The following is a 21,948-nucleotide window of genomic DNA, read 5'->3' as shown; positions in this document are numbered from 1 at the left end:
TGAGATCTTGCCATTTGTGACAACATGGATGGACCTAGAGGGTATCATGCTAAGTGAAATATGTCAGACAGAGAAAGACAAATACCATATAACTTCATTTATATGTAGAATCTAAAAAAAACCCACCAAAACAAATGAACGAAAAGAAACAGACTCATAAATACAGAGAATAAAGAGTTGCCAGGGGGCAGAAGTGTATGGGGATGGGCAAAATAGGGGTAGGGGATTAAGAGGTACAAACTTTCAGTTATGAAATAAGTAAATCAGGAGATTGAAAATTACAGCATAAGGAATACAGTTAATAAGACTGTAATAATGTACAGTGACAGATAGTAAATACACTTATCATAGTGAGCACTGTAGAATGTATGGAATTGTTGAATCACTATGTTGAACACCTGAAAATAATATAACATTCTGTATCAACCATACTTCAATAAACACTTCAAGGAAATTGAAATAGCAAATACAAAAACTAATCAACAATACAAACAACTGGTAGAAGAAATCAATGACTAGTAAGCATGAAAATGTGCTCAACCTCACTAATAATTAAAAATCTTTAAAAAAAAAAAAAAAAGAAGGGAACAGAGAGGAACTATAAAAACAACCATAAAACGAGTAACAAAATGGAAATAAGTACATACCTATCAATAATTTTGTTTTTTTAAGATTTTATTTATTTATTTGACAGAGACACAGTGAGAGACGGAACACAAGCAGAGGGTGTGGTGGGAGAGGGAGAAGCAGGCTTCCCCGCTGAGCAGGGAGCCCGATGTGGGGCTTGATCCCAGGACCCTGGGATCATGACCTGGGCCAAAGGCAGACACTTAATGACTAAGCCACCTAGGAGCCCCTACTTTGTTTTTATTTTTTTTTTAAGATTTTATTTATTTATTGGACAGAGAGATAGAGAGAGAGCACAAGTAGGCAGAGTGGCAGGCAGATGAAGAGGTAGAAGCAGGCTCTCTGCTGAGCAGGGAGCCGGACGTGGGGCTCAATACCAAGACCCCAGGATCATGACCCGAGCCAAAGGCAGTCGCTCAACCAACTGAGCCACCCAGGCACCCCTACTTTGTTTTTTTTATAAGACATTTAAAAAAAATTTTTTATTTATTTTAAGTAATGTCTACACCCAACACGGGGCTCAAACTTATGACCCTGAGATCAAGAGTCGCACACTCCTCCTACTGAGCCAGCCAGACACCCCTATCAATAATTACTTTGAATGTAAATGGACTGAACACTCCAATCAAAAGACATAGGATGACAAAATGGATAAAAAAAACAAGACCATCTATATGCTGCTACAAGAGACGCATTTCAGACCTAAAGACACATACAGAATGAAAGTGAGGGGATGGAAAAGCATTTTTCATGCAAATGGAAGTGAAAAGAAAGCAAGGGTAGCAATACCTATATCAGTCAAAGTAGACTTTAAAACAAAGACTGTAATAAGAGATAAGGAAAGACACTAATAATCATAAAGGAGACAATCCAACAAGAAAATGTAACAATTGTAAGTAGTTATGCACCTGACTGGGAGCACCCAAATACATAAAGCAGCTAATAACACACTTAAAGGAAGTAACTGACAGTAATATAATAATAGTAAGGGAGTTTAACACTCCACTTAACATCAATGGATAGATCATCCAAATAGAAAATCAACAAGAAAACAGCAGTTTTGAATGACACACTGGACCAGATGGATCAAACAGATATATTCAGAACATGCCATCCTAAAACAACAGAATACACTTTCTTTTCAAGTGCACATGGAATGTTCTCCAGAAGAGATCACATATGAGGCCACAAAACACATCTCAACAAATTAAAAATAAACTCACAATGGATTAAGGATCTAAATGTGAGACCTAAAACCATAAAAATCCTAAAAGAGAACACAAACAATAACTTCTCTGACATCAGCCACAGAAACATTTTCTAGATATGTCTCCTGAGGCAAGAGAAACAAAAGCAAAAATAAACTACTGGGATTACATCAAAATAAAAAGCTTCTGCACAGCAAAAGAAACAATCAACAAAATTAAAAGACATCCTACTGAATGGGAGATGTTTGCTAATGACATATCCAATAAAGGGTTAGTATCCAAAATATATAAAGAATTTATATAACTCAACACCAAAAAGAACCAATTAATCCAATTAGAAATGGGCAGAAGACATGAACAGGTATTTCTCCAAAGAAGACATACTGATGGCAACAGACACATGAAAAGATGCTCAACATCACTCATCATCAGGGAAATGCAAATCAAAACTATGATGAAATATGACTCCACACCTGTCAAAATGGCTAAAATCAAAAACACAAGAAACAACAAGTATTGGTGAGGATGTGGAGAAAAAGGAACCCTTGTGCACTGTTGGTAGGAAGGCAAACTGGTGTAGCTACTATGGAAAACAATATGGAAGTTCCTCAAAAAATTAAAAATAGAATTACTATATGATCCAGTAACTCCACTCCTGGGTACTTACCCAAAGAATACAAAAACACTAAATGGAAAGATATATGCACCCCTATGTTTATTGCAGTATTATTTACAATAGCCAAATTATGGAAGCAGCCCAAGTGCCAATCAACAGATGAACAAAGACGATGTGGTACACACACACACACACACACACACACACAGGAATATTACTCAGCCATAAAAAAGAATGGGATCCCGCCATTTGTAACAACATGGATGGATCTAGAGAGTATAATGCTAAATGAAATAAGTCAGGCTGAGAAAAACAAATACTGTATGATTTCCTTCATGTGTAATTTAAAAAACAAAACAAATGAACAAAGAAAAAAAGAGACAAACCAAAAACAGACTCTTAATTATAAAGAACAAACTGATGGTTACCAGAGGGGAGGTGGGTAGGGGGATGGGTGAAATAGGTGAAGGGAATTGATAGTACACTTATTGTGATGAGCCCTGAGTAACATATAGAATTGCTGAATCACTGTTTTACACCTGAAACTAATGTAACACTGTAACTACATTGAAATTAAAATAAAAAAATTAATAAAGAAAAAGTGTGGTACTGACATAAGCACAGTCATATAGTTCAATGGAATAGAACTGAAAGAACAAAAATAAATGCATACATCTACGGTCAACTGATTTTTTTACAAGAGTGACAAATCATTCAATGGAAAAAGAAGTCTCTTCGAAAATAGTGCTAAGACAACTGGATATCCACATGCAAAAAAATGAAGTTAGACCTTTACCTCACACCATTTACAAAAAGTAACACAAAACAGACCAAAGACCTATAAGTAAGAGCTAAAAATATAAAACCCTTCCAAGAACACATAGAGATAAAGCTTAATAGTCTTGGATTTGGCAACAGATTCTTAGATATAACACTAAAAGCACAAGCAACAAAAGAAAAAATAGGTTTAAGGGTGCAAACTTGGAACAAGTAAAATAAACTATCATAGAGATCTAATGCTAAGTATAATGCATATAGACACCAATACTGTAGTCTAATCATCAGACTTGCTAAGAGACTAGACCTTAATTATTGCAACCACTAAAAAGGATAATTACGTGATGTGATAGAGGTGCTTAATGTTGTTATAATGTCAATCATACTGCAAAAAATAAATGTATCAGTTAACATATTGTACACCTTAAATATACCCAATGTCAGGGGTGCCTGGTTGGCTCAGTCGGTTAAGCATCTGCCTTCGGCTCAGGTCATGATCCGGGACATGATCAGGTCCCGCATCGGGCTCCCTGCTCAGCGGGGAGCCTGCTTCTCCCTCTCCCTCTGCCATTCCCCCTGCTTGTGCTCTTTATCAAATGAATAAATAAAATCTCTAAAAAAAAAAATGTACTCAATGTTATATGTCAAATATATTCATTAAAAAAGAAAAAAGAGATAAACTGGACATCAAACTTAAAAATGTTTATGCATCCTCTTTCCCATCTTGCAAGATGGGGAGTAAAAAAGCTGAGAAGCTGGATACTAAGGAGAAGAAACCTGAAGCCAAGAAGGCTGATGCTGGTGGCAAGGTTAAGAAGGGTAACCTCATGGCTAAAATGCCAAATGGGAAGCCCCACCGCAGTCGAAACCCTCTCCTAGTCAGAGCAATTGGCAGCTATTCCTGATCAGCTATGTACTCCAGAAAGGCCATCTACAAGAGGAACTAGTCAACAGCTAAGAAAAGAAAGAGAAGGTTCTTGCTACTGTTACAAAATCAGTTGGCGGTGACAAGAATGGTAGTACCCGAGTGGTTAAACTTCACAAGATGCTGAGGTATTACTCTACTGAAGATGTGCCTCGAAAGCTGTTGAGCCACAGCAAAAAACCTTTTAGTCAGCATTGTAAGAAAACTGTGAGCTAGCATCACTCCTGGGACCATTTTGATCATCCTCACTGGGTGCCACAGAGGTAAGAGGGTGGTTCTCCTGAAGCCACTGAGCAGTGGCCTATTACTTGTAACCAGACCTCTAGCCCTCAATCGAGTTCCTCTGCGTAGAACACACCAGAAATTTGTCATTGCCACCTACACCAAAATTGGTATCAGCAGTGTGAAAATCCCAAAACACCTCACTGATGCTTACTTCAAGCAGCAGCAGCTACATAAACCCAGACACCAGGAAGGTGAGATCTTCGACAGAGAAGGAGAAATATGAGATTACAGAGCAGTGCAAGGTTGATCAGAAAGCTGTGGACTGTGCACCTGGGTGGCTCAGTCATTAAGCGTCTGCCTTCAGCTCAGGTCATGGTCTCGGGGTCCTGGGATTGAGTCCCACGTCGGGCTCCCTGCTCCGCAGGAAGCCTGCTTCTTCTCCCTCTCCCACTCCCCGGTTTGTGTTCCCTCTCTCACTGTGTCTCTCTCTGTTAAATAAATAAATAAAATCTTAAAAAAAAAAAAAGCTATGGACTCACAAATTCTGCCAAAAATTAAAGCTGTTCCTCAGCGTCAAGGCTACCTCTGCTCTGTGTTTTCTCTCACAAATGGAGTTTACCCTCACAAACTGGTGTTCTAAATTTCTTAAAAAGAACCTAATTAATAACTGATCCATTAAAATGTTTATGCACCAAAGGACACTATGGAGAAGGTAAAAAGGCAACCCACAGAATGGGAGAAAATATTTATAAATCATATATCTAATAATGGTCTACTATCCAGACTATATAAAGAACTCTTACAACACACACACACACACAAAGAGAAAAAAGAAACAAACAAACAAAAGGCAGTTAAAAAATAGGCAAAGAGATTTCTCCATGGAAGATATACATGTGGCCAATAAACACATTTTTTTACATCACTTTTTTTGTCAATAAACACATCAAAAAATCCTCAACATCATGAGTCATTAGGGAAATACAAATCAAACCACAATGAGATACTACTTCATGCCCACTAGGGTGACTATATGAAAGAAAAGAAAAGAAAAAAGAAAAAAAGAAAGAGGAAGAGGGAGGGAGGGAGAAGAGAAGAGAAGAGAAGCAAAAGAACAAGTGTTGGTGAGAATGTGGAGAAACTGGAACCCAATGTACTGTGGGTTACAATGTTAAATGGTATAGCTGCTATGGAAAACTGTTCTCAAAAAGTTCTCAAAAAGTTAAACAGTTCTACTCCAGGGCATACCCAAGAATTGAATACAGGTGTTCAAATAAAAGCTTATAACGAATGTTCATAGCAGCACTATTCACAATAGCCAAAGGGTGGAAACAACCCAAATGTCCATCAACTGATGAAGGGATAAACAAAATGTGGCATATCCATACAACAGAGTATTATTCAGCCACAAAAAGGAATAAAGTACTGATACTGCAACACTGAAAACATCATGCTATGTGAAAGAAGCCAGACAAAGGCTACATATTATATAATTTCATTTATATGAATATCCAGAATAGGCAAATACGTAGAAACAGATTAGTGGTTGCCAGGGCCTGGTGGGAGGGGCAAATGAGGAGTGACTGTTTAATGGATATGGGGTTTCCTTTTGGGGTAATGAAAGTGTTCTAGAACTAAATAGTGGCAATGCCTGCACAACACCAGATGTGCTAAATGCCACTGAATTATATACTTTAAAATGGTTAGAATAATCAATTTTTTTCAAGGTTTTTCTTTTAATTTTTTTAATTTTTAAAGATTTTATTTATTTATTTGACAGATAGAGACACAGCGAGAGAGGGAACACAAGCAGGGGGAGTGGGAGAGGGAGAAGCAGGCTTCCCGTGGAGCAGGGAGCCTGATGCGAGGCTCTATCCCAGGACCCTGAGATCACGACCTGAGCCAAAGGCAGAGGCTTAACCAACTGAGCCACCCAAGCGCCCCATGGGTTTTTCTTTTTTTTTAAAGATTTATTTATTTGAGAGAGAGAAAGAGAGAGAGAGCACGAGCGGGAGGGGCAGAGGGAGAGGGAGAGAGAATCTAAAACAGACTCCGTGCTGAGCATGGAGCCCGACATGGGGCTTGATCTCACAACCCCAAGATCATGACCTGAGCTGAAAGAGTTGGCTGCTTAACCAACTGTGCCTATCAGGCACCCCACAGAATAGTGAATTTTTTTATGTGAAATTGTTGTCAATAAAAATAAAATTCTATTCTTCTTCCACATAGTATCTGAAAACTTTTACGTCTTGAACTTTTTCTCTTAGGAGTGGGAGCAACAATAGTCACTACCATTAGTTTTAAAGTTTACAAAACATTTTGCCATAGAATCTTATATAATCTTCACAGCCCATGAGGTAGATATCACCCCATCTTAGAGATAAGAAAAACAGGCTCAAGATAGAAAGTCATATAGCTAGGAAGTGAGACAGCTGACTGAGCAAATCAGATTGGGCTGGCTCCATTGTATTATACTGCCTACAAGGCAAACAGCTCCAACTTCTGATAAGCTTGAAAAAGGACAGGAGATATTACTGTGTACAAGCATCTTGGGCAATTTTTCTTCTTCCAAAATTAGTGTTTTAATTAAAGCAGTAAAAATATTCATTATACACAAGTTAATAAAAGTTTTTAAAAAACCAATCTAGATCATCATTGTACAACAGCAGCATAAAGCGGACATTACAGATTTCCTTTTCCAATTTTTGAAAGATAGGGGTTTAAGGTTCTCAGTGCAATATATTTTATAATGTTAGCATGTTCGCTCATCAGTGAAGTTCAGCATAATGTTTACAGGGCATGGCAGTAAAGCAATGGGATAATTGTGCATGTTCCTTCATTAAGTTACAGTCACATTTCCTATTAAGGATTAGCTAAGGAATGACATTATCAGTGGTTTTCTAACACTGATGACTCCTATATATGTTCCTGAGAAGCAGAGGAGTCAGGGTTATCCAACCCTCTATCAATCAGAGGGGCCTCTTTTTTTTTTTTTTAAAAGATTTTATTTATTTGACAGTGAGAGATACAGCGAGAGAGGGAACACAAGCAGGGGGAGTGGGAGAGGGAGAAGCAGGCTTCCCGCTGAGCAGGGAGCCCGATGCGGGGCTCGATCCCAGGACCCTGGGATCATGACCTGAGCTGAAGGCAGACGCTTAACGACTGAGCCACCCAGGTGCCCCCAGAGGGGCCTCTTAATTATTTTCCATACTGGGTTTTTCCTGAAGATATTATTTGAAGAAAGGATTCCACAGTTTTTTTAAAAAGTACTTACTGAAAACCACTATAGTACATACATGAATCCTCACTTCCTGTAGATACAGGTTTTTAAAAATCTTTGGGGATTAGCCAACATTATATAATTAAGATTATCTCTAAATACCAGCACAGAAATGTCAATGGGGCTCTCATTCTACACTTGATTTATGGGTGGTCTTATTTTTCCAGGCTCAATTCAATCATCTTGGTAATCCCCATTCTATAGAGTACACATTATAATCACACACTGACAAACAAGTGACTTATCTCAGATAACAGGGCAAAGCATGACCAGGATCCAGACGTGAAGCCCCATCTCAGATGGCTTAGCCTGTTGGATGGTCTCCAGTTCAAAAAGTCTTGGTGTCATGTGGTCCTTCAGTGCAATGTGACCTGAAGGTACAGATGTCTCTATTTGTGGTGCATGCCAACACTTGAGCTGGCTATAAGCCAGTAATGTTCGGAACTTGTGTCTGCTCAAGGGCAAAGATTATCCTCTCTTCCTTCTATGCTCTAGGTTATCCCTTGTTCCCTTCATGGAAAACCTTTTCCAGGAGCAACATATGGTACAACAGAAATTATGAAATATGAAACAGAACACCCGGGTTCAAATCCTGGCTCTATCTATTAGTATTCCCTTCATGCCTCAACTCTCTGGGCCTCAGTTTGTTCACGGTACTTACCTCATGGGCTATTAGAAGGATTAAATGAGATAGTGCAGCAGTTCACATCATGTGGGCTACAGACCCCTGGGCATGTCTGACCATATCACCAGAGGTCTGAAAAAGCATATACTAGAGAAAAAGAACTATTCAGAGATTAAGATTCAAAACCCTGGAGTAAAACTGTCTGGGTTCAAATAATGGTTTTATCACTGGAGCAAATTACTTAGTCTTTTCTGTCTCAGTTCCTCACTTGTAATTGGAGAAAACATTATCTTACTGGATTATTACAAGGATTAGCTGAGTCCACACTTGTGAAGTACTTACAACAGTGGCTGGCATAGTGAGAATTCAATAAATGTTAGCTATTGTTACTACTATATATGCACTTGTATATTCTATGCAAAGTATTATCACGTAGGTGTTTGCCAAGTTGATGTTAAAAAAGGGTTGTTACCCTTGTAAAGGTTAAAAACTTCTATGATAACAGTCGTAAAAAAATCCAGTACACTGCACCTGTCATGTCCTAATCCAGAGTGGTTGAATCTATGATTTCAATCTTCTCAAACTTATTGAGACTTGTTTTGTGGCCTAACACATGTTCTCTCCTGGAGAACGGTCCATGTGCACTTGAGAAGAGAATGTATTCTGCTGTTGTTGGGTAGTGTGTGCCCTGTGTGTCTGTTAGGTCTAACTGGTTTATAATGCTGTTCAAGTCCTCTATTAACTACTGATATTCTATCTGGTTGCTCTATTCGTTAGTCAAAGTCAGGTACTGAACTCTGCAACCTACTGTAGAACTGTCTATCCCTCTTCAATTCTGTCAGTTTTTGCTTCACATATATTGGGGCTCCTTTGTTAGTAATGTTTATAATTGTAGTATCTTCTTGTTAGTTTAAACCTTTTATCAATATATAATATCCTTTGTCTCTTGTAAATTTTTTTGATCTAAAGTCTATTGGTCTGATATTTAATAGCCACCCCAGCTCTATTTTGATTATCATGTACATGGAATATCTTTGTCCATCCTTTTACTTTTATTCTCTGTGTCTTTGTATCTAAAGTGAGTCTCTCATGGTTTGTTTGGTTTTTTTAACCAATCTGCCAATCTCTCCTTTTAATAGAAGAATTTAACCCATTTAAAGTAATTACCAATAAGGAAAGATTTACTTCTGCCATTCAGCTATATGTTTTCTATATGTTTTATATGTTTTGTTCCTCATTTCCTCTATCATTGCCTGTTTTTTTTTTTTTTTTTTTTAATTAATCTAAATCCTACCTGTAAAATTCACTTAAGAGGCTTGGTCTTCCCAACAAGGCGACCACCTCTCCCTTTACTTGAATAGTTCCTGATGAGCATCTCCTTCATGGATCTGTCCCAAAATGTTTAAAAGGGAAGACCTGGCCATGAAAGTAGTCTCAAGTTCTATCCCTATTTTCACCATCTGAATCACTCGCCTCTTAAATGCATACCCACCATACACTATTCACCATTCATACATAACGTTTACTATCATTGTCTATTCCCTGCCTATATGCAGCCTGAGTTAGGCTGGACCCTAGAATACTTAGGAAGGGTCTTTTGACAACTGTCAGAAAAAGAAGTGAGAGGCAGTGGCTTACATTGTAGGAGCGGGGGTGCCTCTGTTTCCACTGCACCAGGAGCAGCTGGGCCACCACCAAAGTAGCGATGAGGATGAGGACCATTTCAGCGTGCATGGCTTCATGGCCGCGGTGCTTGGCATGCATGCGTGCGTGCTCAACCCTGAAAGTCAAACAGATGAGGTGAGGCAGATCAGGGAAGGTGTGCTGGTAAAAGGGCAGTGCTTTCCAGGGATATTCCACCAGTCTATAGCTCAGAACACATTCTTGGGCTTTGCATCTGCAGGGTACTATACAAATTAGGGGCTAGAAAAACACACACCCTAGAGAATGGGCATTTTGGGATAGAACAGGGGCTCTATGGGCCTTAGTCAGAAGCTCAGCTATTGGAAATAAAGGTGGGTTGTTTGCTGCCCACCCCCAAGAGCAAAAGCAGCTGACACCTTTCCTGTGGGAAAGAGGACCCAGGAGAAGCCTGTTGTCACTGCCCATTTCAGTCCTATTTCAACCTGTCACTGGAAGGAGAAAGTAACCCAGAGAGAAGGATATAGCCATAAAATCTCATACTCTTAGTCAATGATATTTATAACACCAATAAAGAAGTACTATTGCAGATGTGTACTAATTCCAGGGTTAAAGTCTTGCTTTATTTGTCCTATCCTCTCTAAGACTAGCTAAAGCCTGAAAAATCTGGACTGCTTCAACTTTGTATGAATCCAACAGTGTCCTCACCATCAGCATCCACAGGTAAATAGCCTCCTCAAGAGCTTAAGGAAGAGTGCAACTGGAAACTCTTATTTAATCTAAGGCTGGCATTCTCTGGTCCAGAGGACTGGCAACAAGTGATTCTCTTGGCCAACACCTTCCTTTAAGAATAGAGTCAGAGTCAGCCAACAGAGAAATGAGGAAGGAGTTAGAAAAATAAATACAAATACAGCCTGTAGTCAGGAGCTTTTATGCCAATTCTCCATACCTGGGGCTATTAGGGAGAGAGGGAAAGGACAACATAAATGGTATCTTCATAGAGTTCCCAAGGGCAATGACAGACTATTCAAGAAGAACCCAATGGGATGAATTACAGACAGACAAACGATAAAGCAAATACAGTGAAAAGTTAACTGTAGAATCTAGGTGGTGGGCCTAAAGGTGTTTACTGTATAATCTTTCAACTTTTCTGAGATTTTTCACAATAAAATGTTAGGGAGGAAATATGGTAGGGGCAGTGGGCAGCCAAATGTCAGCAGCCAGCCACAGCACCTCAGGGTTCATCTTACATCAACTCATTCAGGGTGGGAGATTCTGACAAAAAAATAATACGGGTGGGAGTCAGAAACTTAGGTTCAGACATCCATGTGGACTTGGCCAAGAAAATTCACATCTCTACATCACAATTTCTTCATCTATCCAAGAAGTCCATACCTTTGCTGCTTCCCTCATAGGGTTGTTGTGAGGATAAGCTAAACTAAAAGGGCAAAGGACACTTTAAAAACCTAAGTACTGTGGGGAGTTATAAAGATAACAGAGAAACTGGGCGCCTGGGTGGCTCAGTCGTTAAGCGTCTGCCTTCGGCTCAGGTCATGATCCCGGGGTCCTGGGATCGAGCCCCACATTGGGCTCCCTGCTCTGCGGGAAGCCTGCTTCTCCCTCTCCCTCTGCCCCTGCTTGTGTTCTCTCTCTCGCTGTGTCTCTCTGTCAAATAAATAAATAAAATCTTTAAAAAAAAAAATAAAAAAATAAAATAAATAAAGATAACAGATAAATTTCTTATTCTCGGACAGTATATGACTAAATGGATGTACACAACAAAAGTACCAAATATGGAGAAAAGACCAGACAACAACAACTCTAGCTCAGGCTCCCACCCAATGCAAACATCATCTTTACAATCTTTGTCTGAATACTCCCACTGGCTGAGAACATATGCCTCTTAAAGTAATTCGAGGACCATCTATCTGGCACATTGTAGGTACTCACATGTGCTAATAAAGGAATAAAACTCCAATACTTTAAGGGCAGGAGCTCACTACCTCTCAATATACCACGATTATTAAAAATGTCTGATGAGACAAAATCCATCTTTCTATAGCTTCAATCCATTGGACCTAATTTTATACTCTGGAACAACAAAGGACATAATCATTCTTCTTTCCCAATGCTGCTCTTTCAAAGATTTATATGATCTTATTTAAAAAACCAAAACAAAAACAATCCTCTTCCTACCACCACTTTTCTATGCCCTTTTACGCTAACAGTTCTAGATCTTTTAAATGCTATTCATATAACATAATGTGAAAACCATTAATCCTGGTTGCCTTCTTCTAGATGTTATCTAACTGAAGATCTTCTTAATATGCAGTGTTTACAACAAAATTAGTGTGGACTCAGTGAAGCATGGTGGCACTTCATCTCCCTAAAACAGACAGTATATTTCTATGAACATCTTCCAAATTTTGGAATGTTTTGGTAGCTGAGGTACACAACTGGTGAATATTAAGTTTAAAGCTTTCTAAAATCTTTCTGGGTTTGTCATGTAAGTTGGTATCTTTGTCGTTCTCTATTTTAATAATCTAAATGAAAGGGTTTTTTTGTACTATTAATCAAATTTACATAGTTGATTCCAGCTCACTGGTCAGCTACCTTGTGGGGCAAACACTCTGAAGGCTCTTTGATGAGTAATCATGATAATAAGGTATTTGTTGACTGTTGACTCACTCCGGTTACAAAGCAAGTTAGTGGCAGAGTTGAGATCAGAAGACACTATTCCCATTTTTCAGCCAGATCTCTCTGCTCTGTTTCGTGGATAATGATGATGTTAATGATGATAGTCACCTGCAAAGCAGGTAACACTTACTGGAAGCTTACCACATGCCAGGCATTGTTCTAAGAATTTCACATATATTAATAGTCCTCACAACAACTCTATGAGGTGTAGGTACTGTTGCAACCTTCATTGTGCAAACTGAGGAAACTAAGGTAGTAAGAAATCAAGTAACTTGCCCAAGATAGCATAGCTAGGAAATGGCAGAACTAGTAGTATTTAAACCCAGATAAATAGTTTGGTGCAATTACCTATTTACTCCCCAGGACTGAAGGAGCTACCCAGGAGTAACCCAAGTACTGGAGAAGATCACAAATGACCTCTCCTACTAGTCAAGAGTAATGGCTTCCCCACAGACAAGGAAGCACAAGGGTAGATATACAACTCTATTAGTAGGATTAATTTACAGTTCCCAGCCTGAGGGGCCCACACTGTCACACTTACCTCCACTGCTCCTCTGGGGAGAGGTCTGACATATCAACCTGTAGAAAAACAACACCAAAAAAATCCATTACTGTCTTAGAACTGTGCCTGCCCAATATAAGGTGCTCATACATTCATCATTATCTTCAAGGAATTATGAGAAGCTTCAAGTGTCACAGTCTTTATGAAGCCTTCCCCAATACTCTACTTCCCACTGATCTCTCCCTTCTCTAACCACTTACTTTTTTTTTTTAAAGCTGTTTTTTTTTTTAATTTATTTGACAGAGAGAAGCACAGCAAGAGAGGGAACACAAGCAGGGGGAGTGGGAGAGGGAGAAGCAGGCTTCCCGCCGAGCAGGGAGCCCGATGTGGGACTCGATCCCAGGACCCCGGGATCATGACCTGAGCTGAAGGCAGACGCTTAACGACTGAGCCACCCAGGCGCCCTCTAACAACTTACTTTATCTCATGTCTATGACTGACAGTATATTGCATGTCTATGCTAGGCAATGAGGACAGGAGAGTAAACCTAACTCCTAAGATGCTCACAGCCTAGTCAAGAAGTCACACATATATACAGAAAATTTCTTGACTATATGCTGAGGACTAGCTACGGAAGAATAAAGAAATGGCTTCTGATCCAATTTGCAGTGTTATAGACTGGCAAAGACCTCCTGGAGAAGACGTGAAATATCATCCAGATGAAGAAATGGGAGAAATACGTCCCAGGCAAAGGGACTAACTAACATGAAGATGAAGGAATAAAGTTGCGTAGCATACAAATAAATGAGTATGGCTAGGGCAAAAAGTATGAATTAGGATTAGTGGGAGATGAAGCTAGATAAAATATTCTGTCATATGCCATCTGACTCTAACTGGCCCCATGGCAGCAAGCAGCACATTAGACTAGGGAGAATTAAGCTTTAGTCCCTGCTCTGCTATTAACTAGCAGTATGACCTTCCAACTTCAAAGTTCTGGTTCTATTTGTTAGTTCTTGTCCTTTAGAACAGGGTTTCTCAACCTTGGCACTATGGATATTTGGGATTGGATAATTCTTTGGTGAGGTGGGGAGCATTCTGTACATTGTAGGATGTTTTAGCAGCATCCCTGGCCTCTACCCACTAGATGGCACAGAAGCAACAATGTTTACAGACATTGTAAAATGTCCCCCGTGGGATGAAAATTGCCTCCAGCTGAAAACCACTGCTCAAGAATACTACTAAACTCTTTGAGTTCATGACTCAAGTCTTCTACTTTCTTACAGCCATACAAAAGCATAACCAAGTGTCAGTACATAAGTCAAAAACATTACATTCATACATTCTTACACTGACCTGAGGTGAAAACGTTTCTTGATGTAGAGGAGAGAGACAAGGCCTCAAAGGAATCAATCAACAAATATTCCTTTAGTACTTATGAGGTTCAAGGCCCAATTTCTCACTGTTCCTATGATAACTTCAGAAAAGTACTTTACAAAGAATGTTTGAAGTAAAATGGGCAGAACTCTCCTACTGAGTCAAATCAGTACGTATTTACCAGGCATCCTTTATGTGTGTGTACTGTGTATTCCCATCACTATTTAGGGAGGGCTTTCTGATTTGTACATGTCCCAGCTAAGTTTAAAAAAATATATATATATATCTCAAGGCTTTGCCAGGGTAATGAAGTCAACCACCTCCTCCCTTTTCCTACTTCACACAATGCCTCACAGAATGTATTCAGGTGTCCTAACTCAGGTCTTCATTTCCCTAGAATAACAGAGGTCCCATAATATCCCAGGACAAGTAGATATAAGAAATGGAAATGCCCATTTGGGTGGTACCTGAGCAGACAAGTAAGGACCACATTTCTTTCTTTTTTGTAAAGATTTATTTGAGAGAGAGAGAGAAAGAAAGAGCATGCAAGCGGGGGAGAGGCAAAGAGAGAGGGAGACAAGCAGACTCCCCACTGAGCACGGCGCCCCGATGTGGGGCTTAATCCCAGAACCCCAAGATCATGACCTGAGCCAAAAGCAGACTCTTAACCGACTGAGCTACCCAAGCGCCCCGGACCACACTTCTTTTTTTTTTTTCCGGACCACACTTCTAAATAAACAGTCCAATACAGGTTTCATGCTACCTATCAAAACTCTTTACCTTTTTTCCAACTTGGACCTGTGTCTTGCCAAGCCAGTCTGTTCACTGTCTCAAAACATATGGGACTCATTCCTATCTCTGGGCCTTTGCATATTCTTCCTTCTGCTTGCAATGTTTCCCTCTCTTTTATCCCATCCAAATCCAACTTGTCCTTGGAGAGCCCAGCTGCAATTTCACCTTCCCTCAAGAAGCCTGCCCTGATTCCCTAGCTTAGTGAATTTGGCCCTCTGCTTTTCTCAAGCACGGATTTTTCTCCTTACTCAAAGTGTGGCACAAAGACTAGTATCAGCATTGTCTGGGTGCTTGTTAGAAATGCAGAATCTCAGGCATCACTCCAGACCCACTGAATCAGAATCCTACTTTTAATAAGGTCTCCAGATGATTCATATGCATATTAAATCTATGAAGCAATGTTCCATACCAGTCATTCATAGTCTTATCTTAAATGTGATTTCCAAGTGATGTAACTGCTTTTTTTTAAAAGATTTTATTTATTTATTTGACAGAGAGAGAGAGTGTGTATAAGCAGTGAGAGGGGCAGGCAAAGGGAAAGGAAGAAGCAAGCTCCCCGCTGAGCAGGAGGCCTGATGCAGGGCTCAATCCCAGGACCCTGGGATCATGACCTAAGCCTAAGGCAGACGCTTGACTGAGTGAGCCACTCAGGTGCCCCGATGTAACTGCTTCTTAAGGCCAGAACCAGGACTAAGGAAGGTGGGGGTAAGCCAAGGGACCTAGGGCTCAAAATTTAAGGAGGCACTCATTGTCAGGTACTGACCCTCCATGCGCATGACCTTGAAAGTGAGTGCCTTGTTTGCTTCACCCTAGTCCTGGCCTGCTTATGTCTACCTTGCTTCCATCCTATAAACCTGGAAGATCCCACAGAGCCAAGGAGAATACACTGCTTTGTGTCTTTCAAGGAGAACAGAACAGAGCTGAGCATATACTAAGCACTCTGTGAGTACTAGAGGAATTGAACAGAATTCTCTCCAATACGATAATAAGTATGCTGACAAACCAGCACCCCACCTGGAGATGCTTAAATGGGAGTGTAAATAAACACATGAAAAATACTTAGTAGGTATCCGGGAAAGAAGTATTCATTTGATACCAGGAGGCACCCAGAAAATCATGTTTGTCAAAACAGAAAGAAACAACACAACTACATCTTCAAAGAAGCAAGACGACTCCACTGAAGGATAAACTAAGGAAGATCCAAAGAACTGGGCCAGCCATGGGGTGTCTCTCCATGATGGTGGTTAAGCATGTTACTACCTATACCTTAGGCTCTCCGTCTAGAAAATAGAGAATAAGACTTCTGACTTCATTGTGGGGCTGTGAGGGTAAGAACATTCAAGGTGACCAAGTGATTTCCTTGCCTTTCCTCCTGGGAGAGTGGAAGCACTTTATAAAGTATCAGGAGAGGCTGTGGAACCGAATGTTGATGAAGCACAGGACACTACTGTTTCCAGAGCCTCAGGGAAAATACCTCAGAAGGGCAAGCACTAAGGCTGAGACTAGACCTGGGCTTAGAGGACTGTTCAGCACTTCATGGAGTACTATGAATGCAAAGAGTACAGACAGGATTTGGCTTTAGCAGTTGCCTCCTGAACCAAACGATTCTTTAAACTACATCCATATTGGTTTTCTAGCACAAGTGGAAAAACAAGGAAAGCTGTAAACCATAGCTATAATTAACCCGTACCATCTGGAAATACATCTTTATTTGCTCCCTCATTAATGAGTTTATTCATCTGGGTCCAAGCAGTAAGTCAGTCTGATTGTGCCCTGTCCAGAGCTCAGGTAGCTAATTAAGGAGGCTCTCCAGGCATGGTTACTGACTGATGGGTTCACATCCAACTCCCAAGACCCACACATAGAATGTTTTCTTGCCAACCAATCCCTCCCCTCCTAGAAGCTCACAAAGCCCTTAGTAGTACCAATCTACCTAAGTCCAGATTTGAAAGAAGTTAAATCAAAAATGTCAAGCAGAGAGCAAGAGAAAATTTCATAAAAACAGAAAATGCTCAGGTGCAAGATTCAGGGACCCACCCCTGTAACCCAACAGGCCTCTTGTACCCCACAAATATTGGATACTCTGTGGTCTGAGTTTTTACACAGGCTGGTTACTTTGTCCATTAAGCCCCTCTCTTCCACCAAACTACATTATGCCTTCCTACAAAATGCTGGCCAAATCCTCCTGGCTCGAAGGCTCTTCAGACTGACCCCATTCACTGAAGAAACAAACATCCTTTACTGCCTTCCTAAGCATGGGCCATAGCCCAGTAGCATCAGCACCCTGAGAGCTTATTAAGAAACAGAGAATCTCAGACTCTACCCCAGACCTCCTGAATCAGAATTTACACTAAATAAGATAGACAGGTAATCCATATGCCCTTTAAAAGTTTGAGAAGCCCTGCTACTGCACCCCAGCACTCACATTCACAACTTGTCCTACAATCATACACTTCTATGCACCTGATTCTTTTAATGACAGCTGTACTGAGATCTAATTCACATACCATAAAATCCACCCATTTAAAGTGTACTATTCAGTGCTTTTTAGTATATTGAGTTGTGCCGCCACCACCACTTCTAAGTTTAGAACATTTTACCACCCCAAAAAGAAACCACATACCAGTTAGCAGTCCCTCTCCATCCTCCCCCCAGCCTAAGAAACCACTAATTTACTTTCTGTTGCTATCTACAGACTGCCTAGTCTAGATGTTTCATATAAATGGGATCATACAACATGTGGTCTTTTGTAATTGGCTTCTTTCACTTAGCATAACATTTTCAATGTTCATCAGGTTGTAGCACGTATTGTGGTTCATTCCTTTTTATTTCCAAATAATACTGCACTGTATGGACATACCACATTATAGCTATCCACTCATCAGTCATTGGACATTTGAGTTGTTTATACTTTTTAACTATTACAAATAATGCTGTTATGAACATTCATCTACAAGTCTTTGTGTAGACAGGTTTTCATTTCTCGAGTATATATACCTAGGAGTGAAATTGTTGGGTCATATGGTAACTCTATGTTTAACCTTTTAAGGAACTGCCAAATTGTTTTCCACAGCAGCTGCACCATTTTACATTCCCACCAGCACTGCATCAAAGTTCCAGCTTCTCCACATCCTCAACAACACTTGTTATTCTCTTCTTGATAAAAGCATCCAAGCAGGTGGGAAATGGTATCGCAACATATTTTCAATTTTGCATTTCCCTGAAGGACAATAATGCTGAGCACCTTTTCATATGCTTATTGGCCATTTATATATCTTCTCTGGAGAAAAGTTTATTCAGATCCTTTGTCCATTTTTTAAAAATAAGACTATTTTAGATCAGTTTTAGGCTCACAGCAAAACTGAATGGAAAATACAGAGATTACCCATATGTCCCCTGCACCCAAATATGCAGAGCCTCCCCCATTATCCACATCCCCCACCAGAGTAGTACATTTGTTCCAACTGATGAACCTACCCTGACACATCATTTCACCCAAAGTTCATAGTTTACCTTAAAGCTCATTATTAATGTTATATAGCCTACTGGTTTGGGCAAATGTATAATGTATATAGAGATGTATGCAACACTCAAGTATCATACAGAGTAGCTTCACTGTCCTAAAAATCCTCTGTGCTCTGCTTATTTATCCCTCTATCCCCCCAACCCCTATCAAACACTTATCTTTTTACTGTCTCTATGGTTTTGACTTCTCTAGAATGTCATATAGTTAAAATCAGATGTAGCCTCTTTACACTGGCTTCTTTGACTTAGTAATATGCATTTAAGATTCCTCTATGTCTTTTCATGCTTTGATCACTCATTTCTTCTTAGTGAATAATATTCACAAAGATATTCCATTGTCTGGATGTACCACAGTTTATTTATCCACTCACTTACTGAAGGACATCTTGATTACTTCCAACATTTGGCAACTGTGAATAAAGCTGCTATAAACATCTGTGTGCAGGTCTCTGTGTGGACATAGATTTTCAACTCTTATGGGGAAATGCTAGAGAGCACAATTACTGGATTGTATGGTAATAGTGTGTTTAGTTTTGTTCTCCTTCAACACTATATTGGCTATTCTGGATCTTCTGTCTCTCCTTTCGAAGTTTAGAATCACTTTGTCAATATCCACACAATAACCTGCTGGGATTCTGACAGGCATCGCACTACATTTATAAATCAAGTTGGGAAGAACTGACTTGTTGACAACATTGAGTCTTCCTACACCTGAACACTCCATTTAATTAGTTCCTCTTTAGTATATTTTTAAGGATTTTATTTATTTATTTGAGAGAGAGAGAGCAAGTGAGCACAAGCAGGAGAGGGGCAGAGGGGCAGGGAGGGAGAGAGAGAGAGAATCCCAAGCGGACTCTGCACTGAGCACGGAGCCCAAATTGGGGCTCAATCTCACGACCCTGAGATCATGACCTGAGCTGAAGCCAAGAGTGGGACGCTTAACTGACTGAACCACCCAGGCACCCCAGTTCTTCTTTAATATTTTGATCAGAGCTTTATGGTTTTCCTCATATAGATCTTATAAAATTTTGCTAGATTTTTATTAGTATTTATGCTTGTATGTCACTTCTATGGAGCTAAAATAAATGGTATTGTGTTTTTAATTTCAAATTCCACTTGTTCATTGCTGATAGATAAGATGCAACTGGCTTTTTTATATTAACCTTGTTAGATTTACATTATCCTGAAACCTTGCTACAATCAAACAGTAGTTCGAGTTTTTCTGTTGATTCTTTGGATTTTCTACATAGACAATTATGTCATCTACGAATAAAGATGTTTTTATTTCTTCCTTCCAAATCTGTATACATTTTACTCTTTTCTCATTACATTAATTAGGACTTCCACAGTATGATGTTGAAAAGCATGGTGAGAGGGGATGTCCTTACCTTGTTCCTAAGCCTAGTGGGAAAGCTTCAAACTTCTCACCATCAAGGATGATGTTATCTGTAATTTTTTATAGATATTCTTTTTTTTTTTTAAGATTTTATTTGAGAGAGAGAGAGAGAGCAAGTGTGCGCACAGAGTGAGAAGGAGAAGCATGCCGAGCAGGGAGCCCAACACAGGACTCGGTCCCAGGACCCCGGGATGATGACCTGAGCTGGAGGCAGATGCTTAACCGACTGAGCCACCCAGGCATCCCTGCAGATATTCTTTATCATGTTGAGGAAGTTCCTCTCTCTTCCTAGTTTTCTGAGAATTTTTATCTTAAATGGGTATGGGATTTTGTCAAAAGCTTTTCTGTATCTATTCATACATTTATGTAAATTTTTCTTCTTTAACCTATCGATGTGATGGAATACAGTAACTGACTTTCAAATGTTGAACCAACTTACATACCTGGGGTCATGGTGTATGATTCTTTGTATGATCTACACTGTCAGATTCAATTTGTTAATATTTTACTGATGATTTTTACATTGATGTTCATGAGAGACACTGATGTCCCCTCTTTCACTTATAATATTAGTAATTTGTGTCCTCTTTTTTTCTTAGTTAGCCTGGCTACAGACCTACCAGTTTTATCAATCTTTCAAAGGATCAGATTTTGATTTTGATTCTTTACTGATTTCTTACTTTTAATTCATTGATTTCTGCTGTTTTTCATTATTTCTTTTCTTCTGCTTAATCAGGTTTTAATTTGCTCTTTTTCTAGTTTCCAAAGGTGGATCCTTAGGTGATTGATTTTATTTTCTTATTTTTTCATGTCGTGGACTTGCTTCTTTAATTGGAGATGAACTCAGCAGCCAATGGCAAGGATCCACACTCTAACAGAAGAGCCAACTACAGAATGGTGGTCCTCTCAAAGAAACCAGTAACTTGCATTTGATTTTTCCAGCTTGGCTCATTCCCAAATGTTTAAGATTTGGATTCCTAAAGTCTTCTTCAGCATTTAACTAATTCTCTGTGGGTGGAAGCAGTTGGGACTGTTTGTCCACATACAAACTGATCCTTGTCATAAATGACTTTTATAATGAGAAAGCAGCTAGGACACATTGCCATGTCTTCCTCATTCTCCTAATCTTCCTTGGTGATGCACAAGCTATCCCCACACGGGAAGGGGTATAAATGTCTCCAAGTCTTCATCATATTGGAAGTCCTCAATCTCCACCTCATCATGAAACACAGCCATCATCACTGGGGCCAGCGGAGGTCTGTCACCTCCACCTACCAACACTGCCCTGGGACAGTCTAACTTGGCAGGCTCAGGCCCCAGCCCAGGTGATTGATTTTAGATCTTTCCTCTCTTCCCTCTAAGCATGGTTTTTGCTGCATCCCACAAATTTTGGTAAGTTGTATTTTCATTTTCATTTAGTTCAAATGTATTTAAATTTCTCTTGAGATTTCTTCTTTGATCCATATTTAGAAGTATGTTGCTTGATCTTCAAGTATTTATGGATTTTCTAGCTGTCATTCTGTTACTGATTTCTAGCTGAATTCCATTATGCTCTGACAGGGGACAATGTATGATTCCTATTCTTTTAAATTTGTTGTGTTTTATGGCCCACTTTGTGGTCTATCTTGGTGAATGTTCCATGTAAACTTGAGAATGTCTCTATTCTGCTGTTGTCAGATGAAGCAGTCTATAGATGTCCATTATATCCAGTTGATTGACGGTGTTACTGAATTCAGCT

General features: G+C 39.6%; 1 protein-coding gene and 2 pseudogenes across 1 annotated transcript in view; 1 reads left to right on the top strand and 2 right to left on the bottom strand.

The window, feature by feature from the left end:
* Window positions 1-21,948, bottom strand: part of RNF121 (ring finger protein 121) — an 82,296-nt gene that overhangs the window by 38,605 nt on the left and 21,743 nt on the right. Inside the window, exons 2-3 of the mRNA XM_036119407.2 lie at window positions 13,163-13,200; window positions 9,922-10,063 (exon numbers count right to left, since the gene is read on the bottom strand). Coding sequence (XP_035975300.1) covers window positions 9,922-10,063; window positions 13,163-13,200 — 180 coding nt within the window. The remainder of the gene's footprint in view (window positions 1-9,921; window positions 10,064-13,162; window positions 13,201-21,948) is intronic.
* Window positions 3,960-5,321, top strand: LOC118552779 (large ribosomal subunit protein eL6-like; annotated as a pseudogene).
* Window positions 20,660-21,481, bottom strand: LOC144379528 (diphthamide biosynthesis protein 3-like; annotated as a pseudogene).

Source organism: Halichoerus grypus, chromosome 11 (genome assembly GCF_964656455.1).
Source record: "Halichoerus grypus chromosome 11, mHalGry1.hap1.1, whole genome shotgun sequence".
NCBI classification, from domain to species: domain Eukaryota; kingdom Metazoa; phylum Chordata; class Mammalia; order Carnivora; family Phocidae; genus Halichoerus; species Halichoerus grypus.
Note: the sequence above shows the minus strand (reverse complement) of the source record. Positions and strands in the feature narration are given on the sequence as shown.